At 39.4% G+C, this 17,542-nt stretch overlaps 3 protein-coding genes across 5 annotated transcripts; all 3 read left to right on the forward strand.

Annotated features, from left to right (window-relative positions):
- LOC125202551 lies at nt 1–6,033 on the forward strand. Its single transcript, XM_048100962.1, has 4 exons — nt 1–85; nt 592–634; nt 729–3,139; nt 3,250–6,033. The coding sequence occupies exons 2-4, from the start codon at nt 611–613 to the stop codon at nt 4,622–4,624; spliced, it is 3,810 nt and encodes a 1,269-aa protein (XP_047956919.1). The 5' UTR covers nt 1–85; nt 592–610; the 3' UTR covers nt 4,625–6,033.
- Nucleotides 6,034–7,037: 1,004 nt separating this feature from the next.
- On the forward strand, nt 7,038–11,500 carry LOC125201456 (phosphoinositide phospholipase C 6-like). 2 transcript variants are annotated; one of them, XM_048099577.1, is made up of 9 exons: nt 7,038–7,814; nt 9,060–9,256; nt 9,392–9,527; nt 9,611–9,832; nt 9,912–10,129; nt 10,219–10,336; nt 10,459–10,611; nt 10,740–10,826; nt 11,076–11,250. In XM_048099577.1, exons 1-9 carry the CDS (start codon nt 7,491–7,493, stop codon nt 11,121–11,123), a joined length of 1,503 nt encoding a protein of 500 aa, XP_047955534.1. In that variant the 5' UTR covers nt 7,038–7,490; the 3' UTR covers nt 11,124–11,250. The 2 variants fall into 2 exon arrangements, with proteins under 2 accessions (XP_047955534.1, XP_047955533.1); XM_048099576.1 differs by having other exon boundaries at nt 7,040–7,814; nt 11,083–11,500.
- Nucleotides 11,501–13,783: 2,283 nt separating this feature from the next.
- LOC125210768 (phosphoinositide phospholipase C 2-like) lies at nt 13,784–16,837 on the forward strand. Of its 2 annotated transcripts, none has more exons than XM_048110356.1 (9): nt 13,784–14,245; nt 14,340–14,536; nt 14,623–14,758; nt 14,833–15,069; nt 15,149–15,396; nt 15,511–15,628; nt 15,947–16,090; nt 16,164–16,250; nt 16,328–16,837. In XM_048110356.1, exons 1-9 carry the CDS (start codon nt 13,937–13,939, stop codon nt 16,619–16,621), a joined length of 1,770 nt encoding a protein of 589 aa, XP_047966313.1. In that variant the 5' UTR covers nt 13,784–13,936; the 3' UTR covers nt 16,622–16,837. The 2 variants fall into 2 exon arrangements, with proteins under 2 accessions (XP_047966313.1, XP_047966320.1); XM_048110363.1 differs by having other exon boundaries at nt 14,075–14,245; nt 14,321–14,536.
- Nucleotides 16,838–17,542: the final 705 nt, after the last annotated feature.

Raw genomic sequence — 17,542 nt, forward strand, 5'->3', positions numbered from 1 at the left:
TCTCACTACAAACCCTTCTCCATACTCCTCTCTTTCTCTCTCTACCCTCTCCAATTCTCTCTGCTCCTCTCCTCAATCTCTCTAGGTAATTATTTTTCCACATAATTTTGCTGTACGCTGTGGATTTGCCTTCGATGTCTCCGCCACCGATCTGAATTTTTTTCTCTCTTCTTCGTTTTTGCTTGCCGAGCTGATTCACGAACTGCGTGTTTTTCACCTATCTTAGCGTGAATCGTGATTTAAATCGTGTTTAATTTGATTTATTGGAGAGCTAGGGTAAAGGTGTTAGCGATAGGCTAAGATTCGTTTTCGATTTTTTGTCCACTTTTATTTATGGTGTTTATTTACGCTGGGAAGAGATAACGCTATCGGTCTTCCTCTCTCTCTCTCTGAGCTTTGTTAGTCTAATTCTCTTTAATTTGTGCAACTTGTATTAATTGATTAATCAATTAGGTCATATGGAGAGTATTGTCTTGCAGATTTAGAACAATAAATATGTTGAATTTATAATTAATCCTTCCGATTGCTAATCATTGGAGAGTATTTTAGTGAATTGAGCTAGTTTTTGATCCGTGAGCTGTTTTATCGCAGGAGTGTTGTATTTGGACTCATGTCTGTTCCAGGAAATGCAGAGGTTTTCGATCTTTCTTTTAGATTATTCGTTGTTAATTTTTCTAGTTTGAGATTTTTTTGTTGTCTAATATCGTTAGTTTTGTGTACATGAGCAGCGGTCTCTTAGTTTTTCGAGCAGTATCCCTATAAAGAAGAGGCGGATTCCGGTATTCCAGCCTTGTTCTCCTCCCCGAGAAGAAAATCCTCCAGCTTTGGAGGATTGCGGTTCAAAGCAAAAAGAAGAATCTAAAGGTCAAGATGGAGGTGGGATGCCGTCAAGTGAGGCAATGAAATCTGATTCTTTGGTTAACTCTGTGAAAAAGGAAGTTGATCCAGTGAAGCTAGCTAATGTGGATGTTGCTGCATCCAAGCCTGTTGAGGCGAAGCCCGGAAGTAGTTTAGGTCTTCCAGATGATTCAGGGAACAAAAAGGTCGTCGAGCAGAGTGAAAGATCTTCAGCACATGTGAAGCAGGAAATTGTTGGTGGACAAATTGAAGGTACCTTTGGACTTCAACGTTCTACTGAAAAAATGAATGTTGAATTGTCATTAGGACCACAAGAATCGGTTGTTCATGCTTCGGAACATCAACAAAAGGAAGTTAATATCCGTAAATCTGACAAAGTAGAATCTTTGTTGAGTTTGGCTTTACATGAGGAAAAGCTTGTTTCGCGTGACAAGAAAGATATTGCTGCTGACTCCAGCAATCCGGTATCTGCTAATCGATCAAATTGGGATTTGAACACGACTATGGATGTATGGGAAGGTTCTACATGTAGCGATGCATTTACTCAGGGGCTTGGTAATATTGGTGGGTTCAACAAGAGTGATAGTCATCGCGATGATAAATCTTTGTTGACTATGGCCAGTTTGACTCGTCCTGGTTATAATAAAGGAAAACATATATTAGATGGTCACACATCCAGTTCTTTTAAGTTATTATCTCCACAACAGCGCAAGGTGGATGATTCACTTGGTCTTAGGCTAGCTATGCCGTTTATGGATACCAGCAGTGTGCGCTCATCTTTATCTGATAACTTAGACCTTACTAGTGCCAGTCCAAATTTGAGTTCGAAACAGGTGCAACTACCCATCGTGAATGTGAGTAGGGCTGTGAAAACGGAACCTATAGATGATAATTCGAAACGTGACTGTAGCATAGGTAGTTCTAGCAGTACCAATATGGAATCTTCAAAGTTCAGTTCAGTTAAAAGAGAATGTGCCATTAACCACAGCTTACAAACAATATTGCAGTCATCCCCAAGTCTTGAGAAAATAGATGACCGTATACCGATAAAGTCTGAAGTGGTTCAGGATTACAAGCAAGAAGTCTGCAAGTCAATTGATGCTGCTACTCCACCTGTTACAAGAGTTATGCAGCATCAAGATAGCTGTGCATCCTCTTCTGCCATGCCAGTTTCTTTGTTGCCTCAGAGTATATCTCCTGCGCGGTTAACAACTTGTTCAGAGGTAACTACAAATAGAGATATTTTAAATCAATCTGAACAATCCATTCATAGTAAGGAATCTCAGAGCAGTGACAACAAGCCTGATGAGCCAAATGCTATGCCTATCAGAAAGGACAACAACCAATTAAGAACGTCTCAGTTAGGGAGTTCGAGTGTTGTAGACGAGGGTAAGTGTGCATTGGCTCGGATTGATGAACATGCAGTTGAATCATTCCAAAATGACAACACATCTGAAAATGGTGAGGTAGATATGGACATATCTAATGATACTCGTGAAGAAAATTCCTCTGGGTCTGATACTGATACTGAATCTGCACATATTCGTGCCGCTGGTACTGTTCGTCAAAAGGAAGATGAAGAATATGAAGATGGTGAGGTTCGAGAGCATTTGCAACATGCAGCTGAAGGAGCTCCAATTGTTGAGGGAAAGGGTAATGATGATTTAAAACTTGTCGCATTTGATTCTCAAAATTTGCAGCCTGGTGATCCTTCAGTCAGCCAAAGCATGAGTACATCTGTATTCAAGGAAAAAGAAGATGTAGAGGAAAATATTGACGGAACTCAAGCTGAACCGACCAATGATCAAGTTGGTGCTTGTTGTGAGCCTGACATTGAAGATAACTCGTTGCATGAGTCATATGAAATGTCAGAAGTGGTTGCTGAAGAGAAAAGAGCAACCAGTGTCACTCTTGATGGACAACTTGATATGTCAGTAGAAGATATGCTCGAAAGACAAGTCTCTTCTGATATTCCAACTGATCAAAGCCATGGGATCGATGTTGGAATTGGTGGTGAGGCCAAGGTTGTTAGAGAAAACTGCATGCATGAGGGTGAGGGTGATTTGACTTTGTCTGATGTCGGAGCATGTCTAGATGGCCATGATGCCGCTAAGGATTCCAACAATGCTAGTAATAAGAGCCGCATCATAAATTTATCACGCCCTTCAGTTATGTCAGCTCCTTTCAAAACAAAACACTATTCAAATAGGTCACAGACGACACGAAGTGGGAAAGAAAGATATTCTGATTTTGATGGAGAGATGCAACCAAGAGGCAATAGGTGAATATATCTTCGTGTCTTTTTTTTTCCATTTCATTTTCTAATTAGTCTATTCCTTTTTTCCAAGAATGTTGTTTATATTTTCATTTCCTGTGGCTTATCTTATCTAGCAGAGATGAATTCTATACTGGCGGTTCAAATAAATTTGTGAAAGATAGGGCCTATGATCAATCGGTCAGGAATTCTAGACCAAATTTCATGCGTGGAAAAGGGAGAACCGGTGGCCGTTTTGGCTCGTTCCGTCGTGAATGGGATTCTGATCACAACTTTGCACCAGAAAGTTCTTATGGCCAATCTGATTATCGAGTCATCAGGCGTAAACATGCTTCATCCATTTCTGATGCTGATCTTGAACATGGTGGCTATAATATTCCACAAGATAATACCTCTTTTGGTGGTAACAGAAGGAAGACAATGAATGATGAATTTTCTTCACTACGCCGTGCATCCTTGAGGAGAGTCTCTTCTGGTGATAGAGATGGTCCTGTGGCAAGGGGCTTTCAGATGATTCACAGAATCCCAAGAAATTCAAGTCCAAGACGCAGTTCTGGAGAGGCTGGTTCCAATATGATGGGACTTCAAAACGATGAGAAGTTTATGCAGCATTTATCTGATGATGTTGGTAATCCTGTCTATGCTCAACCACAAGCTTTGTATGAAGAACTTGATAATCAGCTTGTGCGTGGGAACAGGAACTTCTCTACTACCCTGCAAAGAAAGGGCTATCCTCGAATTCGCTCAAAATCTCCAGTTAGATCTCGAACACGTTCTCCTGGTCCGTGGTCATCTCCTCGCAGGAGATCACCCAACGGACTTCAAGAGCTTGTTCAGCATCAGTCTCCAGCGTTGTATAGAATGGGGAGGATGAGATCTCCTGACCATGGTTGTTTTCATGATGACATGGTTGCTAGAAGGCGTGGATCTCCCTCCTATGTTGCAAGGCATAATAATGACATGAGAGAAGTTGATTCTGGAAGGGAGCACATTCATCCTAGGACTACTGATTCTAATAGGAGAGACTCACCTGGACTTTTTTTTCCTAGAAATACTAGGAGAGCTGATGCATTAGATTCTCGAGAGATGGGAGATGGTGAAGAGTACTTGAATGGGCCATCACATTCCAATAAGTTTCATGAGCTTCGTGGTGGTGATGGCAGCATGGATGATAGAAGAAAGTTCATAGAGAGGAGAGGACCTATCCGTTCGTTTCGACCAAATTTTAACAATGATAATGAAAATTTTAGATTTCATATGAATGATGGACCCAGGCCATTCAGATTCTGTCCAGATGCAGATACAGAATTTGAGAGAAGTAACGGCCGGGAAAGGGAATTTGATGGGCGAGCCAAGCATCCATCTCTTGCTGTACCACGGAGAATGAGAAATATGGAAGAGCAGCAGGATGGAAATTTCAGACCTCCTGTCGAAAGGGTCTGGCATGATGATGGATTCACTGAGGCTAGAGTGAAAAGAAGAAGATTTTGAGTTGCTACTGCCCTTTTTATGCTTGGATGTAGCAGCATCCGATGCGAACAGCAATATCTGCATGTGAATGAAGTTTGCTGGAAGAGAAGGGGCATCAAGATGCCGGTATGGTTTAATTTCATGGAAAACAAGGGTCACTCAGCTTTGCTCGCCTAAGATTGGTATAAGGAGCTGAGATTCTGGAAAAATAATGTACTAAGAATTAATATCTTGATTGGCAACATGAGTCTGTTGTTAAATGCTTGGCAGGTCCCTTGAAAAAGTTGGCTCTTCTAAGTGCTCTGATTCTCCTGGTGGTGCAGCATGGGTTCATTGCAGCATCATGAGTGAAGTTCCTAAGTTACTGTTTCGAGTCTTTTTATGTTGGTGCTCATCGCTTGTAAATTCTCAGATGGAGCCTCCAATAGTTTGTAGCCTTAGGTCCAATCTTGGTGCTCAATGGATGGAGTTTTTTACGTAATAATAAAGATTTCATCACAAGTTGCATTCAGATTGATAGGGTGCTCTGTATATTGTGATCTTGTGGAAGCTTGAGCCTAAAGAAAATATCACAACTTAAAACAGTGCCAACTCGTGTCGCAACTCTTATCTACTATTTTTGTTCGGTAGCCACTGCAGTTTACTATTTTTAGCACAATGTTCTCGACTGTTCTTTCAGCCAGGATTTGTTCGAGAAAAGGTCTGAATCTTCCTCTTCTTTTGTGTGATGTTTGCTGGAGGGTTGTCCCTTTGTTTGAAGGGTGAGCTGTTGTCATCAGTTTTTTTGCTGAAAACAGATTTTATGGATCTACCATTAGTTTTGGAGTCAAATTTTCACTCCATTATTAATCGTATTTGACATTTGATTTCTGTATGGCTCACTCAGAACATGCTATCTGATGATTTCTGTTGCGACTGACTGGAATGAGTAGAATGTGTTTTTTCTCATGTGATCGGCCGTTTTATGGCATGGATGGATACTTGTGTCGTCCATTTATGCGGATGCTTCCAGATTAAAATATGTCTCACTTGTGTTGGACTAGTCTGCTCCTGATGGGCTCTGTAGTTCTTCTGGTATGTGCTCTTTGTTGCATATGACTTTGTGAGCAGAATGTGTTGAGAACAAGCAGTGGCGACTCGTGGGCGGATTGATATTAGATCGATCGAATCGTTAATGGTGGCTGAGGGTGACTGAATCTCCTTTGAAAGAAAGTGTCTAATTCTGTTCAAACTGATAGGTGATGATTGGCAAGTGAGGTGTTCATGAAACTTGATTAGGTTTGGAGGGTTTTGATATCTTTCATTTCTAACTGAATGAAGACACAGAGAGATATATGTTGAAGACAGTATATGGTTCCTTTGCAGGTGAATAATTTGATGTTTTGTGAAAATATGTACTTTTTCTTATGAATAGTTCTTAGTTTCTTGAATGCTGTTCATCCAACTTTCCTCCTGTCACGGCCTATGCGAATAAACTAATATCAAAATGAGCCCAAAACTTGGCTTGAAGTATGGTTGACTCAGAGCTCGAGTCGAGTCGTCAAGACTTTGGTCTTGGTTGACTTGAGCTCAAGTGTGAGAGGTAACAAAAGTCTTCAAAAATGTGGAAAATGTTTTCAAGATTGTTTTGCCACTCATTAAATGCTGGCCAAAAAAGGAAGGCAAAAAAATGAAGGCAATGATGACCAGCCTATGTGTTACCAAGCAGCATTGATAGCTTGAGCGTGTCACGTCATTATCATGTCGAAACAATATTATCATGTTGACGTAGTACAAAATATGATGCAAGATTATAGTGTTATATACAAAAACATGAAAATATCATGCTCTTGTGTTAATTGTTCATGATACAAAAATAAGTTAAAATTTGACCATCAACTTCGTACGTAGCATGATTTGTGACGCCTTGAAAAATTAACTAAAGAATAGCGCAACACTTTCAATAATTGTGAAGCAAGATAAATTATAAGAGCTAGGAGATGCATAGTTAAACCGTAATCGTTGGTTCAACGCAGGATCATAATGCATGTTCTAGTTTTCGAATCGTAGCCATCTCTCCTTGGTTTAATCGGAATAATGTACGTCAGTTAATTAACCATAATCAGTGTTTTATCGTTGATATTGGCCTAAAAACAAGGAAAAAATTATAAGAAATCGTTTTGAAACTTGGAAAAAATGGGCTAAAATCAACTAAAATATCAGAACCGCCATTTCCTTTATGGAAGCCAGAATAAGCATGAGATATCTGATCGCACTTTTCAAAGTAATTTTTCAAATAAAAATTGGAGGGAAGACTAAAATATTAAACCAGTAATAAATTTTCAAGGCAAAAAATGAAAATAGTCTTATTGTACTAGAAAATTATCATTCACTTAAAAAAAACAGGTCATAATAAGTTATAATAAAACAATAAATAGAACAAAAAATGGAGAGTTAATGAATTAATTAGTTCGTAATAACAAAGCTGCATTAACAATAATCCAACCTCTCATTATCCTTAATTTTAGCCATCTTCTTCTTCCTCAATCCAATTCCCACAACTCCCAAAACCACATTATTCATCCATTTTTCATCATTTTCCCCAATTTTTTCGATTTTTTGGCGTAAAAATTCCATGATTACATGATCATTCCCACCACCTTCTTCATCCCTAAACTAATCGCATCAATTTCATCTATCAATCGATCAATCTGATCATCTATTTGAATTTTTGTTTCGATCAGACGATTCATGGCTACATGATTCCGATCGACGATGGCGCCGAGAAAATTGAATCCAAACGGATAGAGATCGCAGAGATCATGTATGCATATAAATGCACGCAGAGTTTCCGCGATAAGAGAGGGAAGGAGAAAGTAATTGGAGGGGGAAACGGTGGTGTATTCGAATGGGGAGCTACAATTATTATAAAATGTTCGGTTGCTTCAACCGGAAGTTCAAAATCAGCGAGTCGGAGCCGCCGCCGGACGTGAAGGAGGCGTTCTGGCGGTACTCGGCGGGGGCGCAGCAGATGACGGCGGAGCAGCTGCTGAAGTTCATGGTGCAGCACCAGGAGGAGTACAATTGCACCGCCGTGGACGTGGCGGAGATTATGCGGCACGTGTTCCACCGGCGCCACCACGAATTGGAGGTGATGAGCCTCAGTTTCACACTGGAGGACTTCTTCTACTTCCTCTTTCAAGATGATCTCAATGGCCCTATCAATCCCCTGGTTTTTCTCTCTCTCTCTCTGATTCAATTTTAAAATCCCCAATTTCTATCTTAGGAGCTGTTTGGCTACGCTTATTTTAGGAAATTGTCAAAATATTTGGATAACATATTGTTAGAGGTAGAATTGTGAAACTGAAATGTATACATATTAGAAATAACAAACTATAGGGAGTTCTTTTTATAAAACGATTGTTATTTACTCTCTCCGTCCCAATAAATATGCAACATTTGGTTTTCGGCACAAGATTTTATGCAGTGTTATTTTGTGTGTTAATGAAGAGAGAGTAAAGTAAGAGAGAAGAAAAAGCAGAGATAGAATTGTTTCCATTTTACGAAACGTTTCATTTTTATTGGGACAACCCAAAAAGGAAAACGTTACATTTCTAATGGGACAGAAGGAGTATAACTTATATGGAGTATAAGATTATGGAAAAATAAGTTGAGTTGAGGAAGTTATTTTTTGGAGGATGTGAGCACATATGCTCTTTTAAGTTAGAAAGCATTGTGATTTTGAAAATAATTACTACTAGTTGAACAGAGGGACTTCTATGGTGATTTTGGGCTCATGCAAGGAAATTCTAGTACTCTCTCCATGTCGTGTTTAGCGAGGTGCTTCTTGGGCACGGGAATTAAGGGAAATGTTGTTTATTGAGTTATAAAGATTGAATTTTGACAAATAAGAAAATGACTCATTTACCTTGGGATGTCCCAAAATCGAATACGAATCGATTAACTTGAGACAAAGATAGTATAGAATATATGCCCATACAACTTTGGAGATTTTAAGGTAGTTTGGGATTTAGAGGTAGAAGGAAAACCGGAGAAGATAATGTCCGTATGAGATTAATTTCATTTTGTTGCATATTGTTGGAATATTAGTTGATAAGGAATATATGAATGTTAAATTCAAAAACTTCTGCAAATTGGTAGCAAATGCATGTAGAAAATTGGAGATTAATGCTTAAATGGAAGTATATCAATATTTTCTTTGTTTTCATTGTTATGAAAAAGCAATAAGATGTAGTGAAATAGGAGCAAGAATTGGTTTTCTTTTTGTTTCTTGTTTTAACTTAAAGAATTGACTGAATGACCTGCCGTGTTTTGATTTAATGCTTTCAATGAATTAGTAGCTTTTCAAATATTTGCAGTGTTAAACCATTGTAATAATTTGAAAAAGTAGAGATGGGCAAGTTTATTTGAGAAATTATACAATTCATATTTACATTGGGAATTTGCACAATTCCAGGTACACCATGACATGACTGCTCCGTTGCATCATTATTTCATATATACAGGTCACAATTCCTACTTAACCGGGAACCAGTTGAGCAGTGACTGTAGTGAAACCCCTATCGCAAAAGCTCTTGAAAACGGTGTGAGGGGGATTGAGCTTGATTTATGGCCCAATTCTACCAAAGATAGTGTGCATGTGCTTCATGGAAGGTATGGTAAGCTTCTTTGTTTACATTCCTCTATTTCCAGACGTCGCTGTTGATCGCTTGTGTTCAAGAATTAAGCTGTCAAAATCCTCGAGTATGTTTGTAGTCTACGTTTTGATTGTTGAGGATAAATTGGCAGAACGCTTACGGCTCCAGTGCCCCTCTTCAAATGCTTCAAGTCTATAAAAGAGCATGCCTTTGTTAAGTCGCCTTATCCTGTCATAATCACGTTAGAGGATCATCTCACTCCGGACCTCCAGGCTAGAGTGGCGGAGGTAACTACTTTCTGCTTTTTCTAGGTTGAATTGTTCTGAATTTATCAAGATATGGTTGTTTATGAGAATTCTCCATTTCTTAGATGGCGATGCGAATTTTTGGAGACTCGTTGTATTGCCCCGAATCAGGATACGCAGAGGACTTTCCTGCAGTTGAGTCCTTGAAGTATAAGATTATACTCTCGACGAAGCCACCTAAGGAGTATCTTGGTTCCAATCACAGCAAGGGAGGAGAAACCTCCTCACCAAAGTATAAAGATTTTTCTGATGATGAGACTGAAGCTGAATCGGAAGCTGATGACAAGGTAAAATATTGATAAACTGAATTTTGTTTTGTTCAATGTTTCAACTGTCATGATGCTAACCAGCTTTCTTTCTTTTCAGCTAGAAAGCGACAGTGATTATGAGGATTACGACAGTATAACATCCGGAAATGTGGCAGCACCGGAGTACAAACGTCTGATAGCCATTCATGCTGGGAATGCCAAGAACAAGTGCTTGAGGCAGGTGCTGAGAGTCAGACTTGACAGAGCTAGACGGCTTAGTTTGAGCGAGCAAGAGCTTGAGAGGGCTGCAACCTTGTATGCTAGCGATGTCGTGAGGTATGCTTATCTCGTATTTTGTTTATGCTTTTTATTGCGACCATCTTATGATTATAGCTACTTGTTTCCACTTCTCGAACATGCTCTAGGTTCACACAAAAGCACTTGTTAAGGGTGTTTCCTAAGGGCACGCGGGTAACTTCATCAAATTTTAGTCCAATCATCGCGTGGATGCACGGAGCACAGATGGTCGCGTTTAATATGCAGGTTAGTTTTGTTTTCCCTGGATAAATGGTGCATTTAGCGAGCCACCCCTTTTTGGTTTTTGCTTTAGGATGTAAGAGCTTTTAATCTTGCTGAAATTGTTGTTTTCTTCTTTGATATAATAGGGATACGGAAAAGCTCTTTGGACGATGCATGGATTTTTCCGGGCGAATGGAGGCTGCGGATATTTCAAGAAACCACATTTGCTTATGAGCAAGAACTCAAACGGCGATGTGTTTGATCCCAAACTGCCATGGCCTGTGAGGTTGACATTAAAGGTGACCGGAAAGCCACAACCCGTCGATCCTTTTTCCTTTAATGCTCTCTGCAAGCTCTATCCATTTAAGTCCTCTTGTTAGTGAAATCTTGTGGTAGAGTTTCTTATGAATCATTCTCGATTTCACAGGTGATCGTGTACATGGGAGATGGGTGGCGTCTGGATTTCAGCCACACGCATTTTGATACGTACTCACCACCGGACTTCTACACGAAGGTAAGCTAGAACTTTTGAAATCTTATGATTTGATGAGTCATGCTAGTCAGTTAGACAGTACCCATATCCGAACATAAGCTCATGTCCGGTGATTAGAGGTGTCAAAACAGGTCAATCTAGCTCGGGCCGAGCTAGAACTAAATGGTCTAAGATAAAGAGTCCCTCATATTTGACATAGACAGTGATCACTCTTCTTAGTTATGTTAGGATCGTCGACTGAGTATCTCCGTTTGATCCTATGATTGTGAGGTTGCAGATATACATCATCGGTGTGCCACTAGACGCCGCCAAGTGTAAAACGAGGATAATAGAAGACGACTGGGCGCCTTACTGGGATCAAGAGTTTACGTTTCCATTAAGAATTCCTGAGCTAGCTCTCCTGCGAATAGAAGTCCGCGAGCATGATAGATCGGACAAGGATGATTTCGGAGGGCAGGCGTGTTTACCAGTGTCGGAGTTGAGACCGGGCATTCGAGCAGTTCCACTTTACGACAGGAAGGGTCGAAAATTCAAATCTGTTAGGCTTCTTATGAGGTTTAAGTTTGAATGAAGTGTATTTTTGTTCAAATTTATGTACATGTATTTTTTAAAAAAATTTACTCAATTTTCTGAATTTTGATTCTAGACTGTAACATAGATTGTGATATTGATTACATGGGTAATAGAGAGAACCTCGTTTCCTTTATTTGATGTGCAAGTTTGGGATATTTTTCATAAAACAACTTTCTCACTTTTTCTCACTATAAAGAGGACATTACTTAGTGAGAGATGCTATCAGAAAAAGTGACAATTTGCTAACTTTAAAGCAACTTATAAAGCAAAGCAAAAAGTGATACCTCGAGCCTAGACAACTTCAAGACATATCAAATCTTGATTTAATTGATTAGCTATAATTATTAGTGTATGAGCAAACACATGTACTAAAATTGCATTTCATTTGTATTGTCTTGAACTTTATACTCTCATCGTCCCACTTTAAGAGTCTCAATTTACCATATTTAGGTGTCTCATTTTAGAAGTCTCGGTTGGAATATTCTATAAATTATTAGACACCACATTCCACTAATATTTTTCCACTCACATTTTATTATAAAACTAATATAAAAAAGTAGGACCAACATTCCACTCTCTTTTTTCATCAACTTTCCTTTACACGTGCCAAACTCAACCGAAACTCCTAAAGTGGGACAGAGGGAGTATCTGATAATCCAGAACACAAAATTAAACTTTACTTAATTACAATTGCGATTATATTTACACATGTGAATACTTGGAAAATTCCTTAATTTACAATTGCGATTATATTCTCACATGTGAATACTCGAAAAATTCGAATTTGGTCAAAATAAATAAAGTTACATAATTAAAAAAAACAATAGCTGCATTGAAGAATCTCATTTTCTTCTCGAGACTTCTGGAAACATGGGGTGCTTTTGCAATTTCTACTAGTTCACCTAAGACGTGTCTTTATTCTTGTTAGACCTATGTCAATTTTTTTTTCTCTATTTAGTTTGGTGTGTGTGGTGCTCCAAATTTTTGTTTGTTTTCTTTTGTTTGTTTTGCAACTCTGCTCATCTCTTGCCGAGAGAGTTCGACCATTTTAGTTCGTCTTGTCATGTGCTTAGCTGTCTTTATCCAGTCCAGTCTCCACACTAACGCTCTCACCCGCATTGTCTCTTGGAAAGGGATTACCTTTGTCTTTATTAGAGAGTTAGTACGAACTCAATATCTCACAATAGTTATGAGAATAACTGGTATAAGTTTGTATACTAAATGAGTTCTCTTCTAACAGGCCAGTTTGGGATTAATTCTCCCATTTGGTCTGTCATAGTTGGCTATTGGTACTTCGCTCTCTTAGTTCTGGTCACTTCTCCTCTACACACCCATTTTTTTCATAGTAACGGACCTTCTCCCAAGTATTCACATACTTGAAAGGTCTTATTCTCCTCCTATAGATAAATATGACCACCTCTTCTAGTATAATCGTCTCACTTGCATCATTCTTCCATTTATAGACAACACAAATTATTTGGATGTATAGGTTTATTCTATCGAAATGAGCTCGAAGCATTGGTTGAACTAGGTGAAGGAGACATAGGGGCTCATGCCCCTAATCAACTCATTCTTTTAAATATTTTCTTTAATAAAATTTTTACATTTATCTAAAATTTGTGTAAATTGTTATACAAAGTCCCTATTAATAACCTAAATCACTCAAAAATATACTTTCAATTAGTATTTGGAACATATAGCCCAGCCCTTATACGAGTTTTTTCCTGCGTCTGCCCATGGCTGGAAGCATACGAGATCTTAGAGGTGCCCACGGTTCAGGAACTGACGGTTACGGTTCGGAACCGTCGGTTCCGGTTTTGAAAATTGTTGAACCGGAACCGAACCGCGAGTGTGTTTCGCGGTTACGGTCCCGGTTCCAAAACCGCCGGTTTCGGTTTCAGTTTCGAACCGCCGGTTTTTTGCGGTTACGGCTTGATTTTACGGTTTTTCGGCGGTTTTTGCGGTTTCGGTTTGAAACCGCGTGGAACCGGCAGTCACGCACGGTTTCAGTTCGAAATTTTTTGAACCTGAACCGAACCACGGTTCAAAAATTGACGGTTTCAGTTCGGGTAAATTCTCACGGTTTCGGTTTTAACCGCCGTTTCGATAAACCTTGGGCAAGTCTACGAGATCTGCCCCGCGGAGGTGCGTTCTACGGTTCAAGGCACTCTATATCTTATTGTTATCTCAAAAAGCCTTTCTTTAATTGAGGAAGATAATTTTTTGCTAATCGTATCTTTATTAATTTAACATTGCAATTAAAATAAGAAAAAAAAGTCATTTCACCATTTTATTCGAATTCTAAGAATCTATTCGCTTCCTCAAAAGAAACAGCAACGCGATTAAACAATTCCCGCGCAATTCATCTGCACTTCTAATTTATGACTTTCCACGAATAATCATTCCCAATTCTTCACCTTTTCAACTTTATTTGATCCACACAAATATGCAGCGCCGATCACACTTTTGCCGTCGATTCAAATCATTCAATCGCAGCTTCCTCGATCACTTCCGATTTCCGCTGATTCGCTTCCGATCCTGCTCGATTGAACAATTCCATGTCCAAGCAGACCTACAGAGTGTGCTTCTGCTTCCGCCGCCGCTTCCGCCTGACCGCCGCGGAGGCGCCGCCGGACGTGAAGGCGCTGTTCGAGGCGTACTCGCAGAGCGGCGTGATGAGCGCGGACGATCTGCGGCGGTTCCTGGTGGAGGTTCAGGCGGAGGCGAGCGCCACGGCGGAGGAGGCGCAGGGAATCATCGATTCGCTGAAGCATCTCCACATTTTCCACCGGAGGGGGCTCGATTTGGAGGCGTTCTTCAAGTATCTGTTCAGCGATGCGAATCAGCCTCTCGACCCCAAAATTGGGGTAATTTTGAGCTTTTTTTGAGTTTGATTGTGCCAATTCGTGCTTGTTTAAGACCTAATTGATGAATCGGTGAAGCGATGCTGCTGTTTCTCAGGTTCACCATGATATGACTGCTCCACTGTCTCATTACTTCATTTATACTAGCCACAATACCTATTTAACTGGGAATCAATTTAGTAGCGACAGCAGCGATGTTCCGATCGTACGCGCGCTGCAGCTCGGTGTTAGAGGGATTGAGCTGGATTTATGGCCGAATTCTACAAAAGATAACGTTGATGTTCTTCATGGGAGGTATGAACTTGGAATTATATGCATTTATTTATCTGAATGCTGTTTTAGACTTAATCACGGTTGTTAAATTTGGATCTATGATGCAGGACACTGACTACTCCTGTGCCACTGATCAGATGTTTGAGGTCAATTAAGAATCATGCTTTTTCTGCGTCGGAGTATCCTGTTATAATAACACTTGAAGATCATCTAACTGCTGATCTTCAAGCTCTAGTTGCTGAGGTATATAGAAATGGTCTATATTGTAGGGATTGATTTGTCATCTTTGGCTTAAAGTGTTGTTTGATTAATTCTAGATGATTGTTCAAACATTTGGAGAAATGCTGGTTACCCACCCTGGTTCAAGCCTTTTAGGAGAATTTCCCTCTCCGGAATCACTCAAGAGGCGGATTATCATATCAACTAAACCGCCTAAGGAGTACTTGGAAGGAAAAGAGGATAAAGCGAAGAAAAGCTGCACAGACAGTTCGTCCGATGATGGAGCTCATCCTAGAGAAGTTCCGGATCTTATACCAAGAAATGATCACGATAAGGTGTCTTGTTGAGTTGTCCTCACTATAATAAAAATGTGTTTGTTTCTGTCAGTTTAAGTGACCAACACTTCTCCTCTAGGATGATGATGATGATGATGATGCAAACAGAGATGTCACGGAAACAGATGAAGATGATGAGAAGGATCCAAAGGTACGGAGCCAAGCAGCACCCCAATACAGGGATTTGATCGCTATCCCTGCTGGAAGGGGAAAGGGAGGCATACAGGCGTGGCTGAGGGTTGATCCTACGAAAGTGAGACGTATTAGCTTGAGTGAGCAAAAGTTTGAAGATGCGATCTCAGGAGGATATGGACAAGACATTGTTAGGTATATACCATATTTTTTTGATCATATTTCTCTTTTTGTCTGTGTTGAGGTAACATGGTGTCACAATTTTCCTTCACTCAACTTGAATATGAACCAATTGTGATACTTTTATAGGTTCACACAAAAGAACATATTGAGAATATACCCCCGAGCTATTCGGTTGGACTCCTCCAATTATAAACCGTTATGTGCATTGATGCATGGAGCTCAAATGGTTGCGTTAAATATGCAGGTTAGCTAAAACATACTGCTATTATTACAGATCTTTTCTTACTCATATTGATGTGGAAAAAAAATGTTCTTGACATGGACTTGTGTGTGAATCATGCTTGACAGTCACCAACTTGTGCTAGCTTTTCTTTTGCATAATATTATTTGGAAACTATGATGTTAATTGATAGTTTCTTACGCATGTTTACATTGGAATGTAAATCTACAGAAGTGGATAAGGCTTTTCATTTCTTATCAAACTGGATACGTAACGTAACTCAATATAGTTCGCCTATTAGCTTGCAGGCTGCTACTGACACGCATAAACAAATTTTGACAGGGTTATGGAAAATCACTATGGTTGATGCACGGGATGTTCAGGGCGAATGGCGGGTGTGGCTATGTTAAAAAGCCAGATTTTCTGTTGGATGCTGACGAGGTCTTTGATCCGAAAGCTGAATTGCCTGTCAAAACTACTCTGAGAGTGAGTGAATTTCTCTACTATAATGGAAGATGATGCATGATTTGCCCTTGCTTAGTTCTTTACTTCGAAACAGGTGACAGTATATATGGGCGAAGGATGGTATTACGATTTCTCTCATACACACTTTGATACCTACTCTCCCCCGGATTTTCGTGCTAAGGTAAGCATCGACTAGTTGATCCACATCCTTAACCCGTTGCTGTTGCTGATGATGATTTACACAATTTTCGACTTTAGATTGCAATTGTGGGAGTGCCGGCTGACAAGAAGAAGAAGAAAACAAAGACAATAGACGACAACTGGATCCCGTCGTGGGATGAGGTGTTCGAGTTCCCATTGACAGTTCCTGAACTAGCTCTCCTCCGACTCCAGGTTTCCGAGGAAGATGTATCTGGTAAAACTATGTTTGCCGGCCAGACGTGCCTCCCCGTGTCGGAGCTCAGGGAAGGTATTCGAGCCGTCCCACTCTACACACGCAAGGGAGAAAAATACAAGTGTGTCAAGCTTCTTCTCAGATTTGAATTTGTCTGATCCATAGTGTATTTATCTATTTTGGTGCTTTGTGTGTGGTTGCTCTAGAGATTCAATAATCTAATAAAATCATAAAATAACATAGTATTATAGTAATAAATTAATACCTAAATTCCGTTTCAAATATACCTAACTTCGTTGTATTATGAATGTAACACGGCTTGTAATGTGCTTATACTTTTCGTGAGTATTTAGCTTGTTAATTTAATTTGTATCTGTACTTAGCTTTCGAATTTGTCAAAGAACAAAATTTGATACGTGAATATACTTAAATTGCATTAAATGAAAAGAAAATGATAGCTGAAAAATGAATTCATGTCACTCCTCTGTCCGTGAAATATTGTCCAGTTTTACCATTTCGGTCCATTCGTGAAATATTGTCCACTTTGCATTTTCTTTTATTCTTTTTTTAGTAAATGGGTCTCACTTTCCATTAACTCATTACACTCACATTTTATTACAAAACTAATACTATCTCCGTCCACCAAAATTTGTCTCATTTTTCCATTTCCGCCCGTCTCCCAAAATTTGTCTCATTTCACTTTTATCATTTTTGGTAGTGAACTCCATCTTCCACTAACTCATTCATACTCACATTTTATTATAAAACTAATATATAAAAGTAGGATCCACAATCCACTAACTTTTTCAACTCACTTTCCATTACATTTCTTAAAATTCGTGCCGGGTCAAAGTGTGACAAATTTTGGTGGACGGAGGTAGTATATAAATGTGGGGGCCTACATTCCACTAACTTTTTACACTCATTTTTCTTCATATTTCTTAAAACTCCTGCTGAGTCAAATATGAACAGACGGAGGGAATAATCAATCCTATATATCATTACGAAATTTTTGTAAGATGGTTTAAGTGTAAGATAAGTCAAATATCCGAATTATCCACTACACTGTTTACTACTTT

This window comes from Salvia hispanica, chromosome 1 (genome assembly GCF_023119035.1).
Source record: "Salvia hispanica cultivar TCC Black 2014 chromosome 1, UniMelb_Shisp_WGS_1.0, whole genome shotgun sequence".
Taxonomy (NCBI): Eukaryota; Viridiplantae; Streptophyta; class Magnoliopsida; order Lamiales; family Lamiaceae; genus Salvia; species Salvia hispanica.